Here is an 18,182-nt window from a genome sequence, read left to right on the forward strand (position 1 = left end):
TTTAAGGTCAAAATATCATCAACTAGCTAGGTAAAAGCCATTGCAGCATGGCAGGAAGCAACGGACTTCTCAGCTAGCTAGCGTTTGTAAGTTAAATCCATCTTATTATGCGTTTGCAGGATATTATTTTTTCATTACTTTCCTTCATTGCGTCGATGTTATTAGTAGAAGACAAGAGAGAATTATACAGAAACAGCACTGTTTGGGCATTCAATAAAAATCACATGTGGACACATGAAGGCAAACCCTGCCCTATATGACAAAGGATCACTTCGTAGAGCAGAAAATCTAGGCACGATGTAATATATGATGATGTTATCAATCAGAATCGAAACATCTTGCGAAACCAGAAGCGTTCTTCCTCGATACTTCTTTCTATTTTTGTTCTCTTGGTTGGAACAATGATTTAAGGCCAAAATATATATTATCAACTGGTAGAGAGCCATGGCGGCAAGCAATGGACTTATCAGGTAGCTAGCATTTCTAAGTTGCATCCATCTCATCGTGCATTATTAATTGTTCACCATTCTTCGTAAATACACACAATTGTTATATTGGTTTCATTTTTGTGATTTTCCGGTAGTTCATCCAAAAAGAAAACCATTGGCCGGGAAATCTAGTACGCATGCATATGTGTATGTTTAAATTGTACAAAAGAAATGATGTACTAAGTGATAATTTGATGTGATATGACAACACAAAAGGAGTACAAAATGATAAGTATTGGGTCACAAGTTTTCTATTCCTATTGCAAAATGGAAATAAAAGACAAGGGAGAATTAGACAGAAGCAACACCATATGGACATTTTGATATAAATGGCGCTGTATAGATACCTCTTGCCTAGAAGCAACAGCAAGAAAATCACTTTATAGACATGGAATGCATGCCAGAGAGAACCTACGACGACGTCACACAAAATTTCTATGAAAAATGCTCTCAAATCTCATATCAAAGCATTTATATATACTTAACAAGGACGAGTCAACATTTCCGGTAGCATGATTAATTAATAGCGATGCGGTGCACTGGCTATATGACCTCAGCTCTCTATATTTGTATTTCCATGACGATCTGCTAAGCATAAGTCTGATTGTTACGGCAGTACGTGGAGAGACATGCATATATGATTCGTCCCATGCTGAGTAAATTTGACAAAATCAAGTATTTTAGGGTAAAGATTTCACGGAAACACAGTTGACGCTAATTTTTTCACAGACCGCAGTTTTTAGGTTCTGCTTTTTTAGAGAACCAAAATCTCTCGATGTGGTGTGTTTAACCGCCACATGTAAGTTTACATCGTGGCATAGAAGCTTTTACACACGTTGAGGTTTGCAACGCAACGACCGAGAGCGAGCAATTGCCCCCTCCATCACTCCCTATATCCACCGCCCGATCACCATCTGACGGCTGCGGTTCATTTTGGATCCCACATGGGCAGCTATTTAAACACCAGCGTAGCAGAGCAGCAGCTTCACTTCATCATCTTCCTTCCACCCACGAGCTTCACAGCAGCTCGCTTCGCTTAGCCTGCCTCGACCTCATAGTGTTAACCGGAGTTAAAGCAGAATCCGTGATCCAATCCAAGAGAAATGGTTCAATTTTTGCGCTGGCTATAGTGCTGCCTGTGCTCCTACTGAACGTACTGATCAAAACCTTTGATGTTTGATTTATTTATTTTCGAGGCTGTAGGGAAGAAGTGGGTCGATGATGGGTACCAAGGATGCAGCCACTGTCCTCTGCTCCTTGCTTCTTCTTCTGTCGTTGAGCTGCGAGTACTCCCAGGCGGCAGAGTCGGACTACCTGCAGGCTCAGAACACCGCTCTGCTAGAGGTCGATGCGTCATGGAAGGTCGCCAGAAAGATCCCTCAAACCCTCTTTGGGTTATTCTTTGAGGTGCACTACATCTTTTCCTTTTTGTTAACACTTAATTTCCTTTGGATTTCCATTGCTTAATCATTGTAATCTTGGTACGAACATTCAATGTAGGAAATTAACCATGCCGGGGCTGGCGGAATATGGGCAGAGCTTGTTAGCAACAGAGGTACTGCTATCGCATACTTTCCCCGGCCCTATGGAAAATGTTGTGACAGGGGAACATGTAAATACTTCCAAATGCCAGGAAATGACTTCCCTGTTAGTGATTCACCTGGTGGCATTTTGTATTAAAAAAATGTAAATTTTGCAGGGACATGTGTCCAAATTTCCCTTATAATTTTTGTCAAAAAAAGGGAACCCTTTATTGATACATGTAGGTTGGGTGGTCAATTGGTCAGGGTGCGAAAAATAAAAGATCACAGTTCCCTTTTTGTGGATCTGATGTACTCATTTCGTCCAACAAAAGATTTCTCAAGTTTGTTAAAATTTGAACATATTTAGACATGACTTAGTGTATAAATGCATTCAAATTTAGTCAAAGTTGAGACATCTTTTATTGGACGGAGGAATATGCAAGTTCTCTTAAGATGAATAAAAACAGAGCAATTTTCTGTCACAGTTATATTTATTAAAGTTTCATAGTTACCAATTCTTCATGATGACTCTGTTCTGTTACAAAGGCAGTTCTACAATCACTGCCGAATTAAAAATAAAATTCATTGTTGATTACAGCGACGTAACAACGGGAGAAAAACATCTGCCCTTAATTTGTAACTTGTTTAAACATTTTGATGTTCGGCTTTACTGATCCTTGCAGAAATTTATTCAATAGGGTTTGAAGCTGGAGGGCAAAATACTCCTTCAAACATAGATCCCTGGTCCATTATTGGCGACGAGTCCTCCATATACGTGACGACTGAAAGAGCATCCCGCTTCAGTAAAAATATCATTGCTCTTAGGATGGAGGTTCTTTGTGATCACTGTCCAGGCGGCAGTGTTGGCATTTACAACCCAGGATTCTGGGGCATGGTATGAATTGTTTTAAATATATAAGTGGACTGGCACATCTACATGAAAATATAAATCATGATAAAGACCGTTTTCAGCCAACAGTTTACACACTACAGTATTGGTACTCAAAGTATTTATACCAAATGTTCTTTTTATCCTTTCTAAAACGAAACATAATGTTGTATGGTTGCAATCAATATTAATTGTTTCCTTAGGTAATTTTAGGCTTAGATTTCCATTTAATGTATGCTCTTCGCTTCCGTGGAGCTACTACATAATTTTTCTCCGAAGCTTTTCCACATTTTCCTTCTGATTTTGTGCTAAACCTGACCATTTCAACTTCCAGAACATTGAAGAAGGGAAGGCCTATAATCTTGTCATGCATATCAGATCATTGGAACATGTGGAGATGACAGCTTCACTCACATGCTATGATGGATCACAAAATATAGCATCAACTTCTATAGTGTACGTATCTTCAGGGACAATTAGATAAGAATTTTTTTTTCAACCTGTATTTTTCCTTCACTAACTACATAAGAGTTTGCAGACATGATGGTGTGCAAGAGTGGTTGAAGATAGAGTTGCAATTAGTAGCTCAAGGAACATGCAGAACTTCAAGACTTGAATTGACAACTTCCAAAAGGGGAGTCATATGGTTTGATCAAGTGTCGCTCATGCCTTCAGGCACATACAAGGTGTTTTGCATTTATTTTTTATCGTTTGTCTTCTACTTGTCGACTGACAACCACAAAGTCATGATAAGATCTAGGAAACAGCTCATAAAATTCAACAAGGAAGTATATTACCTCAATTATTAAAAATATAGATGTGAGGCTTGCTTTTTTTAACTAGCAATAATATATGCAAACGAAAGCCAATCATCATAAAATTAAAATTTATTCTATCATAAAAATAAAGTCAAACATCACCAAAATGTTGGTCCAACAGTTCTCACTGCCGGTTAATAATATTAAAACAAATAATACCTCATATAATTCTATATAAAATTAAAATAACCTTCTTTTCTACTGCCAAAATATGCTTAATATGAGTTCGCAAGAGATATTAATCGCCATTTGTTCTACTACACATATAGGGACATGGCTTTCGCAAGGAACTGGTACACATGCTTTTGGATTTAAGACCACAGTTCCTACGATTTCCTGGTATATATGTCAATCTTGTTTATGAAGAATAACTAATAAAGGTTGCACTCATGTATCTGAACATGTAGCATGTCTTTGAAAACATGGATTATATCCAATGATTTCTTGCTAACTTCTATTATGTGTTCCTTAAACAACTGAATTCAGACCTCAACGTGCCTAGAATGAAATCATAAACTTCAAGTCTGCAAAAGAAATACTAATTGCTGCAGCACGGTACAGTATAAGTACATTGTATTCTCGGTTAAATAGCAATGCTTATGTTCAAAACCAGTTCAGTTGGTTTCAGATTTATTTCATCTAGTAGAATGCAAATATTCTGATGGTTGCTAAATTGACTAAAAACTCATATTTCAACAATTCTCCAATGGCACAAAAATTGATATTTTAATGGGCATTTTTTATAGGTGGTTGCTTTGTTGAAGGAAATCAAACAAAAAATGCTTTCAGATGGAGGGAAAGTATTGGTCCATGGGAAGAGAGACCTGGGCACTATGGAGATGTTTGGAAATACTGGACCGATGATGGCCTTGGGTATTATGAGTTTCTCCAGGTGTGTATTGATTAATCTCATATGACTTTTCGCTCTTTTCATGTAACCATGTTGTCATACATTCAATTCAAAATGTTCGTAATAGCTTGCCGAAGACCTGGGCGCTGCCCCAATTTGGGTTTTCAATGCTGGTAAATACTATTTTCCTCATTGCTTCATTAATTATATTTTAAGACATATTTAATCACCACTTGTATAACCAATAATTTCATTGATTTTTCTCTTGTAATTTAGGGATCAGCCACACCGATGCAGTTGATACCTCTGTCATCGCACCTTTTGTAAGGGTATGCTTTCGATGCCTTAGATCTTTCACTGTATGGATTGGTCCTTAGTGCAATAGAGTTCAATTTTCTTGGCTGTGTGTACAGAATAAATAAATCAGATGTCCTTTATTTTCTAGAACATATTTATGGACATATGATGCTTAAGGTAAGCAGCTAGGTGGACTTTTTAAAATAAAACCTACAGAGACTTGTCTATGGATATGGGATAACGACAAAACCACTGAACTGCATATAGTGTGTATGCCGGATTGCATATAGTGGGCATGCTCCATTGGGCCCAAAGGGAAAAATGATAATTTGCATAAAAAGAAGCCAAACACCGTCCGCAATAAATCTTCAAACGAGAAAAAACCCGTCCAGGCAAGAACTAGGTAGCAGCCTAGTGTTTCACCCTATGTTGTCACTGTCAATGTTCTTAAGGATTAATTGTTAATTCCTCTGCTTCCTCCCCTCAAAAGAGATGCCATTATACCGAAACAAGAATTCAGAAATATGCATTTCTCATTGTTTTAACATAATTGCATTGTCTTGCTATAGGATGCACTGGATAGTATTGAGTTCGCAAGGGGAAGTGCAAAATCAACATGGGGCTCTGTTAGAGCTTCAATGGGACATCCTGAACGGTTTCCGCTGAAGTATGTCACAGTTGGGAATGAAGATTGTGATAAGATAAATTACAAGGGTAATTTTTTGTTAATTAATATGTTTAAAAATTATGGTCCTATTTGTTATTGATGCCATAGTAATTATTTCTTATAGGTTTCATTTACTTAAGGATTCTAAGGACTTAGTGATATATTGGCAAATTTGGTTGAAAAGAATCATTTTTTCTGTTCAGCATACCTAAAACCACAATTTTCTTCCCATTTCCCTTTTTTGACATCATTACATTGCCAAGTCAAATTGGGTCATAGCAATATATGTTTGCATCCCAATAAATCGCAGTAAACGACATTTGCCAGAAGAAATGAAAAGGGAAATGGTACAAAGATTGGGCCATCCACTTCAGCAGTTTAAGGTCCACTAGACTACTAACATTGATTTTGCACATCAATTAACCTACTTTCATGATGGCTAAGAATTTCCTAGTCCGTGCATGATGTTCTTCAATTCTATTCGACAGGAAATTATCTCAAATTTTATAATGCCATAAGAGAGGCCTATCCAGATATTCAAATAATCTCGAATTGTGATGGATCATCTAGGCCACTTGACCATCCAGCTGATTTATATGATTTCCATGTGAGTTTCTTGCCTGGCGATTTAGTTTGTACTTTCTCCAAATTTTAAAAAAAAATCACCAGATTTTTGTGTTATTGTTTTATCAATAGGTTTCTCAAAAATCTACCTTATTTTCTATAGGTTTATACAAATCCCAATGATCTTTTTCTCTCAAAAGATAAGTTTAGAAGGACATCACGTAGTGGACCTAAGGTATGCCTTAGTTCTTACAGGTCCATGCAGAAGGTATATTTATAAATTATAACTATACTACAATCTTATTCCAGGTATTTGTTAGTGAGTATGCCGTTAATGTTGATGCCGGTAATGGGAACCTTCTTGCTTCGTTGGCAGAGTCTGCATTCCTTATTGGACTAGAGGAGAATAGGTGATCTCTCTCACTCCTTTTTTCTGGGGTCTGTGAAACAATGCTCATGCATAGGGTTGTCTTATTTTTCTACCAGGCATGAGTTTTCCTGGGTGTAAATCGAGATTGTATTTGATATATATACATATGGTTCAGAAACTATGAGATGCACATACACTGAAAATGGGTATCTTTTAAATATTCTTCGCAAAAAGGGGTATCTTTTAAATATTGACATTAACTAACAATAATTCTTACTATGAGTCAATGAGATGGTTCTGTTTAATTCTCCTTTGCAGCGATGTCGTCCAGATGGCGAGTTATGCGTCACTCTTCGCAAATGACAATGATCGCAAGTTAGTACCAATGACATTTTGCTCTGTTTTCATACTAGCTAGCATTCCTCTTGATGCTAATTGCAGCGATTATGTCTGAATACAATGATCAGCTGGAACCCAGATGCTATCGTCTTTAATTCGTGGCAACAATATGGTACTCCTAGTTACTGGATCCAGACAATTTTCCGTGAATCAAGTGGTGCTGTGATTCATCCAGTTAGACTCAGCTCCAGCTATTCTGGTTCATTGGCAGCATCTGCAATCACTTGGCAAGATAATGAGCATACATTCCTGAGAGTGAAGGTAAACTTAACTGTTTCAATCTCCTCACATCATGCATGCATTAGTCAAGTTAATCAGGTAAAGGGTAAACTTGCCTTCATGGCTTCTGCAGATTGTGAACATTGGGTCAAACACTTTGAACCTCACAATAGATGTAGCTGGACTTCAAGCTGGTGTCGATAGGAAAAGATCGGCTATTACTGTTCTCACATCCAACAATCCGTCAGATGAAAACTCTTTCAGTGACCCAAATAAGGTACTAAGAAGCAGAGAAGACGTCTGCTTCAGTTTCAGACCTGTTCTTTACATTACAAACTGGATTTTTGAACAACATTTAAACTGTACGCGCAGGTCGTGCCGGTTAAAAAGGATCTACCCAATGCTGCAGAAGAGATGCAGGTCTCTCTGGTTCCTCACTCGCTCACTTCATTTGATCTGGCTCTGGATCAGTACGGCAAGCTCGTCGCTGACATGTGAAGCAAATGGTCTACATGGAATACATGGAACACTAGCAGGATGCAAACTGCATTATCAGGCTATATTCAGGCCTCATTTGATCCTGCTTGTCCATAATGTTGTTGATGTTTCTTGTTGACCTGCTGCAAAGCATATATCAAATTAATGGAAACAGTACTAGCTTTGATGTTGTGGAGAATTGTATGGTTCCATAGAAGTTACTCTGTGGGGGACATCGCAGCTAGTTTGCCTCTGTACCGGTTCTTAAATCGAGTCCTCAAATCGCATCCCTCCGGCGCCGTCGACGGCGAACTCACTCGCCTGCCTGCCTCCCCGCGTGTCCCCGTCGCCGTTGAGGCCAGGATCGACGCAGGGCTCAACCGCCCAGCCGGTTGCCGTCCTCTCGCGGGTTGTGCGTGTGCGTCGCGCGACCCTTGGGTCCTCGTGGTGGCCGTCGGGTTCCCCTCGGCCTGAGCATGCGTGTGCGGGGCATCCTGCTGGCTCTGCTCCTGTCCTCCCGTCCTGCTTTCTAGGGCGCGCCCTTGGCGACCCTCCGACCGGTGGAGCTCGGTCTATCCACCGCGAGCACATCCTGTTCGACGAAATGCCTAGCTAGCAAGCATTTCTCCGAGCGCAAACTTGGTAATGGAACTAACGGGTATTTTGTCGTGAGTTCACTTTGTCGGTGTTGGAGCTAACGATTACCTTAATTCCTTCCCTTGCAGCTTGAACTAGTCGGCATTGCTCCTTTACAGTACAGAACCTTTTTTTGCTTCTCAACGGAGTGCTCTAAGCAACGATTAGGTTGCTAACTGATACACAAGTGAGATGGCATCTAAGATATTTGGTCCAAGAAATCTGCATGTGTTTTCCCCAAGGTGGCACATGTTGGATGAAGCGTTTTGTTATGGCCCGTTTAATCGTAGTATTCAAAGAAGGTGGAAGAAGCCGGTGGATTCGGCGCGGACTCGTCTGGAGGGAAGAACAAGGGACCACAGGCTTGACAAGCTGATGATTCAGCTCAGGAACTTGAGGCTGGCTTTGGATTTACATGAGGTGATATCTCAGCAGAGGAACCACTACGCGTCATTCCAACTCCTCTTGAGGTGGAGACATGAGATTGGGCTGAACATTGAGATTGGCTCTTTCCTCAAGAAATATCCCCACATTTTCGAGATTTATGTGCACCCTGTCAAAAGGAATCATTGCTGTAGGATCACCCAGAAGATGGCTGATTTGGTTGCAGAAGAAGATGCTGTCATCAGGGAAAATGAGCCTGGCGTTGCTGAGCGGCTCAAGAAACTTCTCATGATGTCTATGAACGGAACTTTGAATATGCATGCCTTGTGGCTCATAAGGAAGGAACTTGGTCTGCCTGATGACTACAGGTCTTCTATGCTGCCGAACCATCAATCTGATTTTTCTCTTGAAACCCCTGATACTCTGACGTTGATCTCGAGGGATGAGAATCTTGCGGTAGCTAATGTTGAAGAATGGAGGGAGAAGGAGTACACAGAAAAATGGTTGGCAGAATATGAGACGAAGTATGCTTTTCCAATAAACTTTCCTACTGGCTTCAAGATTGAGAAAGGTTTTAGGGAAAAGCTTAAGAATTGGCAAAGGCTCCCCTATACCAAACCTTATGAGAAGACTGATTTGCATCCTATCAGCAACGTCGAGCGGCTTGAGAAACGTATTGTCGGTATTCTTCATGAACTTTTAAGCTCGACGGTAGAAAAGAAGATACCACTTGAGAGGTTGTCACACTTCAGGAGACCTTTTTCTATCGAAGTAAACTTGCGGGAACTTCTTCTTAAGCACCCTGGCATTTTCTACATCTCGACCAAAGGAAGCACACAAACAGTGATCCTTAGGGATAGTTACAATAAAGGATGTCTGGTTGAGCCTAACCCCGTTTATAGTGTGCGAAGGAAAATGCTAGACCTTATTTTGTCTGGATGTCGTAACATTGGTGAAACTGAGAAGGCAATTTGTCTTGCCGAGGAGCATAACCAAGGAAGCAGTCATGGGTCACAGAATCACACATTCCAGGTAGATGACATGAATTCCAAGTTGCAATTTGAAAGTGACTTCTGTGGAGAGAGTCATTTTCATGAGGAGTCTTTCAGTGACTAGCGAATTAAAGATTGAATGACACAATGCAATAACAGGAGAACTTAAGCGTTTAGCAGACAAAAAAGCAGAGCTGTTGGTGTTCTCTGAAGCACAAATAGTAAAACAGGAGATACTAAATTTGATATTGAGGAAACTCCATCAGGTTTTTCTTTTTGAGTCTACATTATGTTGTATGGATCATATTATGGCTTTCGAGTGGGAGAATACGTTATTTCCTCTGAAGTTTCTTTCTTTGGGAGTTGAGACTATTCAGCTAAGTTGCTTACTGCTCATGGAAAAGCACATTAACTGGACTGCTTAATTTTATTTTTTTGACAACCTGGACTACTTAATTTCTTATAGAGTTTCTGTTGAAAATTTAGACGTCACATATACTAAAAAAGCTGGAGAACTAAAGTTTTGTCAGTGGCTACATTTTCATTGCCTTTTCTTTTTTTCTTCTGCTGAGCTTATTATAAATGTCTTTGGTAATGCAGTCAAATGGATTTTGCTTTCTGCAAGATATAGTTTAGTTAAATCTATTATTTATTTGGTAGAGCCCTAGTTTAAAGACATTCAAAAACTATAATGTGGTCATGGCAATCAAGACAAAAAGAAGAAAGCAGATTATCTTCCTATATTCCTTAATTTCGCAATTGATCAGACTAGCCTTAGTGTAAATTCTCTGGCATTAGGCAGCTGCTCTGGATTGCCTGGAACAATGTAACCTGTACAAAAAATGTTGCATCTTCAGCAGATGAACAGGGTAAATTACACTAAAAGCTCAAAGTGAAACATGTCGATTTGTATTTTAACCAGCGTAGGTAACCCCTTTGGCCAGTTTGTTGCTGCATTTCACCGTAAGAGCATACTGCTTCTTCAAACCGACTGATCTGGGCTTTCTGCTTGTGTGTAAATTTGTCACAGATGCTGTGGATGTTTGCTTCTCTTGCCGTCCTAGCAGCAGGTTCTGCTGAAGCTCAGGTTAACTAGACCTGGTGCCGCTGTGCACCGCAGCATCTCTTGTGTCTTAACAGTCTTCCGCTGCTCTTGGACAAGAGGAGATGGCTGAAAATACTAGCAGGCAGAATATACATTACTCCACCTTCAGCACTTCGTCATCCTGCTGTTAATACCTTCTGCAAAACTTGTATGCTCTTGATACTCAGCATTCATGGATTCGCTTATTTATAATTGAATATTGCAAGTGCTGTGGCTGACCTTGGTGTATCATGTGACTGTGAGACGAACAACATATATTGCATCTGACCATCTGTGGACCACTAATCACTAGGGTTTCTGAACATGCTAGACTAGGATATGCTGTCATTAAATTTTGGATGTGCTGTTAGGCAGGTTTTGTTGTTGCTGATATTTATGGATTATATATGCAACGTACTACCCTTTGCTAGGCCAAAGCACCCTTAAGATCCATTTTGTCAATGTTCACCAATAAGGAGAGAGTTTCCCTACTTCAATACTTTATCAACTGTGTGTCTGTGTCGAAATTTAGCACCTCAGGCAGAGTTTTTTTTTTTCTGACGAGGTTAGTGAGCAGGGTACCCACTACAAGGGGTTTGAACGCAGCTGACCTGATCCTCACATTGGTATCTTCCTCTGCCAAAGAAGGCGTGGGCTCTAGTCTAAACTGCTCTTTGGACTTCTTTTTTTCTTAGCTGAACTGATCTTTGGACTATGGCCCTGAGCCTCGTGTCAAAAGCTGCATCTTCACAAAACAGAAACGAAAATAACTGCACATCTCTAATCAACGAACCGTCTGAGAGATCCATCCATGGCGCCGATGTGGTTAGGATTCCAAAAGCAGATGCTTTTCACCGGTGAGTTCGACTATTCCCCTCCCTCCAGTCGTCTACGAGGCAACGGAGCCAGGGGGAATCTCAAATCTATCTCTGGTGCGTAGGAAGAGGTTGGCCTATTGCAGGGAAAATTTGTGTTGTGCATTGGCAATTCCGAGCTGGCAGCACTAAGGACATCTCCAACAAGTTAAGTCAGTCGTTACTAAAACATGACATGGCAACACATTTTGATGATGTGGATGAAAAAAGAGCAAAGAGAAATATGGTTTCTCAAACTGGTACTACACGGACACCAATGTGTAAATAACCACTAAATCACTATTGAGTTGTTACTTAGCATTATGTTTGGGTGGGACCAACCATACTAAACTATAAATATTTCCTGATTCTTAGTAAGAAGGTGAAAAAACCACTTGTTGGAGAGGTTGTGTACTATCATTGAGTTTACTTATTTTATAAAGTATCAGCCTTAGCTTTTTTTTTTAATGGAAAGATACCAGGATTTGAACCCTGGTGGATGGAGTCATGCACCCACAAGTCCGCCACCACACCAAGAGATGTATCTCCATCCTTAGCTTGTTGAAGATGCCCTAACGACCAATGTCAGAACGGTTCTGCAGCCAGTCGGTGCTTACGATCGGTTGCCAAGTGGGCCCTGCCAAAGCGCTACAGAGAATTGTATGCTCCGACCAATTTGCATCGGCATTGTCAGGTGATTGCGGTTCGTCACCCTGCTGAGTGTGAATTGTAAAGGGCTGGTAAAATAGGTCGAGCTCATCCACGTCGATAATGCTAACGACATCAACACTACCGACGGTCATCGTGTTCGCCCGCCAAAAGTGCTTGGAATTTTGTTTTTGCCAAGCCTCTCCCACATAGGCGTATGATCCAAACATCAAGAAACAAATATCTTGTCTTTCTACTTGCTTTTTTTCTAAGGGTGTGCCTATTTCTCAGGCAACTGTTTTTTTAATAAAGGTCTTAAATCTAAATTGACGAGTCAGATTCATTGGATTAGTATCTAAATGTCATTTTACTTTTCTTTTCCATCGTTCATTTTGAATCTCAAAGCAAAAATCATATCCAATGGCCGAAGAATCAACTTATTTTGAACTAAATATCAGGCAATTTAAATATAGCAACACCGTATTTCTTAACTTTTGCAAGTATATGGCTTCATGTTTCCTCGTGCTAGAATTGCCTTACACACACACACCAAGCGTGTGCTTGTGCAAGCTGTTTTGCTTTTCCGAAATTTGTGCACTTGTATTCTCTTAACATTTGTTTGCAATGTCACGCCGCAACATTACTCAATCCATGTCATTCATCTTGAAATCGAAAATCAACGATACTACTCCATCCGACTCGTAACAAGTGTCGCTGATTTATTACAATTTTGTAGTTGTTGAACTATAAGTGGATTGCCTGATCATTTCCATCGTATCGGTTTTTTGGTTGCGTGCACATGAAACTCTTCATGGTATCAGAGTTGGCACAATTAAATCGCAACCCACTTTCAGACCACGTTTAGGCCTGAGGGAGTCACACAGATCTTTTTCATCAAATGGGTCTTTTGGTTGCGTTGGCTAGCGCATGAAACTTTTCAGTACTAAATCAACGACACTTCTTATAGATCGGAGTGAGCACTAAATTTGTTGGTCCTAAAATTTGCTACTCCAATATTTTTTTTTAGTATCAATGAAAAAAAACATAAAGCTCTCAAGGTTTTTTATGTCCACGATGATGGTATGCTGGTGTTCCTTACTCAGCATTTCGTGGGTTCACTAAATTGGTTGGACGCTGATGTGATGCGGCGTTAACAAAGCAGCACGAACCCGGGGACCCACCAGTCGGAAGGACCGACGAACGCCGCACGATCGGCTCATTTAATGGAATCGACCGTGATCGACCGACCGACCGATGCGGCCAAGCTAACGCGGATCTGAAATTCCGAATTCTGAACCTCCGGCTGGAGGAGTTCTTTAACAACAGATAAATCAGTGCATGCATTTGCACCTCCTGGGATCGTGTTTTCTTCCCGATCGATGGCATATTTTTCATGATCTGCCACGACGCAGCGTCGACCATATCATTGCCGCTAATTGGTTACGAAGGTACCTAAACAAATTTGGTGCTGCATTTGTTTGGGAACAGTTTTCTGCGGTCCAGCTAGCAGAAACACACACGCAGGCGCACGACACGAAGCCAACAACCACGGGAACCGACTAAATATTCGTTTGTTAATCAATCAAGAAGAGATCAGGTTCGCGTGTTAATCATGTAGTAGTACGTACAGATGGCATGGTGTGTGGTCGCCGACGCCGGGTGAGCGATCATGCAATGTGGCCAGTCCTGCCGATCGGGCCTTTGACTAATCCGCAGGTCCCAACAAAGGACGTAAGTAAAACACATGGAACCAAAGGTGCAGAAGGAATTAATGGCAGATCGGTTCGCCTGCCAGCATCTCCCCCCGGCTTGGCCGCGCTTGTGGCAGTTCCAAGACACGCATCGTATCGTGTCGGCCCAGCATATTGCTAATTTGCAATTTTTGCATCTTTTTCTAGCTTGTCAGTATGAAAATGAGAAGTGCGTACATATTCCGCCTTTTACCTACTGGATGCCGAATGGAAAGGTAATAAAAATGACGTACAAGTCAAGTCCAGAGCGTACATTGTCGTAGGATTGTCGCAGATACGCTTTAATCCTTTTACTACCACCTCCCTGGACCCTGTTGCCCTGCTATCGGGGCAGGAAAAAAGTTGCACGCCTGTGAATGCGACGGTGTACATGACAAAAAATGACAGTACTACGAGTGAACCTAAAGCAAGGTCAAACGCCACGCGAGCTAAAAAAAAAAGCCAAAAAAGAAAAAGAAAGAAAGAAAGAAAGAAAAAAAAAAGGCCGGGCAAAAGGTGTTGCTTCACGCTGGCGACCTGACCCGTGTGAGCCGCGCGAAAACAAAAATTTCGAAAAAACAAAATAAAGGCAGGATCACGAGCCACGAGCCGCCAACGGCGAAGAAGCCTCTGCGTCGCTGCCCACCGTGAAGCGCCGCACAACCGACGGACTGACACCCTGGGCCCCACCTGCCAGCCTGCCACCCACCACGCGGTTCCCTTGACTTATAAACAAACAACAAACCCCTTCTCTCTCTCTCCCCCCCAGCAGTAAACCCCACCCACCTCGCCACCACCAGATCCTTCCTCCACCACGGCAAACACAAGCAGCACCTCAATCCAAACCACCCAGAAGAATCCCTCCGCCGCCGCGATGGGCGCGCCGCTCTACGGCGCCGTGCTCCTCCTCTCCCTCTTCCTCGCCGCCTCCGCCGCGGTCCCGCAACCGCAGAAGCCCACCACATTGCCCTCCTCCTCCTCCACCACCGCGGCGGCGGCCGGGAGCACTACTACTACTACTACTACTACTTCGTCGTCGTCGGCGGCGGGGGTGAACTCGAACTCGGTGCTGGTGGCGCTGCTGGACTCGCGCTACACGGAGCTCTCCGAGCTCGTCGAGAAGGCCCTCCTCCTGCAGCAGCTGGAGGACGCCGTGGGCCGGGGCAACGTGACCATCTTCGCGCCCCGTAACGAGGCCCTGGAGCGGGATCTCGACCCGGAGTTCCGCGCCTTCCTCCTCCAGCCCCGCAACCTGCGCTCCCTCCAGCGGCTCCTCCTCTTCCACGTCCTCCCCTCCCGCCTCAGCTCCTCCCAATGGCGCTCCGCCGCAAGCCTCACCCTCTCCGGCGAGCACCTCGAGCTCTCCCTCTCCGACTCCTCCACCACCGCCATGCTCGCGGGCTCCGCCGCCGTGACCCACCCCGACGCCGTGGTGCGTCCCGACGGCGTCATCCACGGGATCGAGAAGCTTCTAATCCCGCGGTCAGTCCAGGAGGATTTCAACCGGCGGCGCAGCCTTGCCGCCATCTCCGCCGTGCTCCCGACGGGCGCTCCCGAGGTGGACCCGCGCACGCACCGGCTAAAAAAACCCGCGCCGCCCGTCCTCCCCGGCGCTCCCCCGGTCCTCCCGGTCTGGGACGCCATGGCGCCAGGCCCCTCCATCGCCCCCGCCCCCGCCCCGGGCCCCAACTCCGGGAAGCTCCACTTCGACGGGCACAGCCAGGTCAAAGACTTCATCCAGACCCTCGTCCTCTACGGCGGCTACAACGAGCTCGCCGACATCCTCGTCAACCTCACCTCGCTCGCCACCGAGATGGGGCGGCTGGTCTCCGAGGGGTACGTGCTCACCGTCCTCGCCCCCAACGACGAGGCCATGGCGAGGCTCACCACGGACCAGCTCAGCGAGCCGGGGTCGCCGGAGAACATCCTGTACTACCACATGGTGCCCGAGTACCAGACGGAGGAGAGCATGTATAATGCTGTCAGGAGGTTCGGGACCGTCAGGTACGACACGCTCCGGCTGCCGCAGAAGGTCACCGCCAGGGAGGCTGATGGGTCTGTCAAGTTCGGCCATGGCGAAGGGAGCGCGTACTTGTTTGACCCGGATATCTACACCGATGGGAGGATTTCTGTGCAGGGCATTGATGCCGTGCTGTTCCCGCCTGTGGATGGTGATGCGGCTGCTGCGGGGAAGAACGCCGGTGCCGCGCCTGCTAGGGCCAGGAAGGCCCCCGCCGTCACCGGCTCCGCCAAGCCCAAGCTCCGACGAGGTCAGTACACTAACTCACTAAGTAACACTATTTTAATGTTCTTATAAGTACATTACTCCGTAAATTAGAGTAGATTAGATTGAACTGGTACAAATCGGACGCGGTAAATTTGGAAATCGCGCAAGCATAGTAGTGTGGGCGTGTCGGTGGTGGGTCGCCGTCCTCGCCATTGCCGCGAATCCAAGCAAAGTCGCCATCACCAACAACATTTTCGTGGTGTTAACTAACCCCTTAATTAGTTAATTTCCTCGGAAGTGTTAGCTTAAGCTTTACTCGCCAAACGACGAGCGAGAGAGAGAGAGACAGAGGCCTCCAGTGGGCCCTCGATTTCCTGGGTCCCGGTCGTAAGGGTGAGCTGTTACCGTGGGGTAGCGTATCGACGGCGTACTGAATGCGGCAGAAGTAAACGGGATTAAAAGTTGGCGTGGATCTTTTACCCCAACTCCCCAAGCACGTCATTCGGTTCGGTGGAGAACTATTGCGTGGCACGGCTGGTAAATAAACAACCGAAGCGAGGTGAGTGGGGGTAAAGAAACCGCGTGCGGCGTGCACGGTGCACCGCACCGGGTTGTACGGGGGAGACAGCGAGCGCTGAGCTGTGTGCTTCGAGCCTTTGACATCGATGGCTCAACTCCCGACGCTGAGCTAGTGAGCTGGCCCCGAGCTGTCAGTGTTCGGCCATCGACGCCGCCCGTGAAGGCCTGGTGACACGTGGGGTCGGCCCGTCGGTGGCCTCTGCCAGACTGCCACTGGGGCCCCTCCAGTCGGTGCCCTGGCAGGTTGTGCGTGTCTTTTCCACGAGAAGCAAAGGCGAGAGGGATCTTGAGAAAGTATCTTAATAATTATTTTATCAGCGACCTTGGAATATCGCAGCGTCAATCAGCCAATAATGCATGTTCCATCTGGAATGTGTGCGAATTTGGTATACAAAATTAAGAACAACGAAAATAAAGGAAGTAGTAGCACTGCCTTAAACAAATGCAGCATGTGGGCATAGAGATGCATGGAGGATGTTTGGTGTGCACTCCTTGTCTTCAACCATCACCAGATCATTTGGCACCCGATGCTTTGCTGATGCGACAGGGTACCTACAAACCTGACGCGATACACACGACTACTCTAGCACCAGCACCTAGAAGCCATAAACATGACTTTGCATCTCATTTATCAGTCTTGTTAATGTACCTTTGGCATCCTTTCTGGTGCCAGTGGTTCTCGGATTTTTATTGTTTATGCTCCATCTAGTGCTCTGTGTCTTACGATCTGTTCTTCTCTCTGTTTGGTGTTCCAGGGAAGTTGATGGAAGGGGCGTGCAAGGTGATTGCCATGTTCGGCCAGCGATCACGCTACACGAGCTGCCAATAGACCATATACGGTTCACAGATCGGCAGATGTGGACAACAATCTGCCTGCTGCTGCTTTGCCTGCCTCACGAGGCTGAAAGATGAACCGAATTAGAAAACGAGGGGTGGTGGTCTGGTGGATGCAGGGAGCGACATGTTTTTGATCAATAATAAGGGGATGGCAGAGTTTCTGGTTGTTGGGCCGTCAGGAACTAGAAAGGAGGAACTGATGGATGGGGATTTGTTTATACGGAGATCGACGTCGGTGTATAGCAAATAATTTTCTTCTTCTTTTTTCTCTTTTTTATTTGTTTGATTTGTTGTTTATGATGTCACATACTTTTTGATATAGAGGAATTCCCAAAAAATTGGGAAAACACTTATGGACCATCCATCGTTTTCATCTATGCTATTTATTCTGCACGTTTGACCTTTCGTGGCTTTCATATAACGAAGTATATTAGCACCCGGCAAGAACTTGCTTGCTGAATCAATCACCGTTAAATACAAGAGGTCTGACAAAATGCTGTGTAACTACGGGAATTTTCATCCAAGGTCAAATTAACTCGGGGCATACTATCAAATTTATTTATACTATATAATGGCAATCATAGAAAAATAATGAAGCGAGAATGGAGCTCCAGAGAAAGCACTCTACAGATGGTAATATTTCCCTGAGA

General features: G+C 43.9%; 3 protein-coding genes and 1 long non-coding RNA gene across 5 annotated transcripts; 3 read left to right on the forward strand and 1 right to left on the reverse strand.

The window, feature by feature from the left end:
* Positions 1–1,506: 1,506 nt before the first annotated feature.
* LOC100835600 (alpha-L-arabinofuranosidase 1) lies at positions 1,507–7,752 on the forward strand. The gene is made up of 18 exons (XM_024458030.1): positions 1,507–1,594; positions 1,692–1,895; positions 1,989–2,043; positions 2,695–2,906; positions 3,235–3,356; positions 3,439–3,586; positions 3,988–4,057; positions 4,465–4,610; positions 4,696–4,741; positions 4,845–4,897; positions 5,435–5,579; positions 6,021–6,139; positions 6,260–6,331; positions 6,406–6,506; positions 6,785–6,841; positions 6,934–7,126; positions 7,218–7,361; positions 7,457–7,752. The coding sequence occupies exons 1-18, from the start codon at positions 1,592–1,594 to the stop codon at positions 7,580–7,582; spliced, it is 2,016 nt and encodes a 671-aa protein (XP_024313798.1). The 5' UTR covers positions 1,507–1,591; the 3' UTR covers positions 7,583–7,752.
* On the reverse strand, positions 7,372–7,917 carry LOC112270179. Its single transcript, XR_002962564.1, has 2 exons — positions 7,784–7,917; positions 7,372–7,704 (listed from the first exon to the last, which is right to left on the reverse strand). It is a non-coding gene; the product is annotated as an uncharacterized LOC112270179 (long non-coding RNA).
* On the forward strand, positions 7,815–11,085 carry LOC100836990 (protein ROOT PRIMORDIUM DEFECTIVE 1). Of its 2 annotated transcripts, none has more exons than XM_003557526.3 (3): positions 7,815–8,203; positions 8,287–9,613; positions 10,604–11,085. In XM_003557526.3, exons 2-3 carry the CDS (start codon positions 8,390–8,392, stop codon positions 10,667–10,669), a joined length of 1,290 nt encoding a protein of 429 aa, XP_003557574.1. In that variant the 5' UTR covers positions 7,815–8,203; positions 8,287–8,389; the 3' UTR covers positions 10,670–11,085. The 2 variants fall into 2 exon arrangements, 1 of the variants encoding a protein (XP_003557574.1); XR_001405653.2 differs by having other exon boundaries at positions 7,817–8,203; positions 8,287–9,839.
* A 3,540-nt stretch (positions 11,086–14,625) lies between these two features.
* On the forward strand, positions 14,626–17,925 carry LOC100837295 (fasciclin-like arabinogalactan protein 15). Its single transcript, XM_003557527.4, has 2 exons — positions 14,626–16,159; positions 17,451–17,925. The coding sequence occupies exons 1-2, from the start codon at positions 14,764–14,766 to the stop codon at positions 17,522–17,524; spliced, it is 1,470 nt and encodes a 489-aa protein (XP_003557575.1). The 5' UTR covers positions 14,626–14,763; the 3' UTR covers positions 17,525–17,925.
* Positions 17,926–18,182: the final 257 nt, after the last annotated feature.

Source organism: Brachypodium distachyon, chromosome 1, assembly GCF_000005505.3.
Source record: "Brachypodium distachyon strain Bd21 chromosome 1, Brachypodium_distachyon_v3.0, whole genome shotgun sequence".
NCBI lineage: Eukaryota > Viridiplantae > Streptophyta > Magnoliopsida > Poales > Poaceae > Brachypodium > Brachypodium distachyon.

Bases quoted from the DNA above. Each gene is read 5' to 3' on its own strand.
- LOC100837295 (XM_003557527.4), top strand. From the start codon at position 14,764: ATGGGCGCGCCGCTCTACGGCGCCGTGCTCCTCCTCTCCCTCTTCCTC. The intron at 16,160-17,450 runs GTCAGTACACTA...TTGGTGTTCCAG, and splicing joins CAAGCCCAAGCTCCGACGAG to GGAAGTTGATGGAAGGGGCG.
- LOC100836990 (XM_003557526.3), top strand. From the start codon at position 8,390: ATGGCATCTAAGATATTTGGTCCAAGAAATCTGCATGTGTTTTCCCCA. The intron at 9,614-10,603 runs GTAGATGACATG...AATTTGTCACAG, and splicing joins CACAGAATCACACATTCCAG to ATGCTGTGGATGTTTGCTTC.
- LOC100835600 (XM_024458030.1), top strand. The intron at 4,058-4,464 runs GTATATATGTCA...CATTTTTTATAG, and splicing joins ACAGTTCCTACGATTTCCTG to GTGGTTGCTTTGTTGAAGGA. The intron at 6,140-6,259 runs GTGAGTTTCTTG...TATTTTCTATAG, and splicing joins CTGATTTATATGATTTCCAT to GTTTATACAAATCCCAATGA.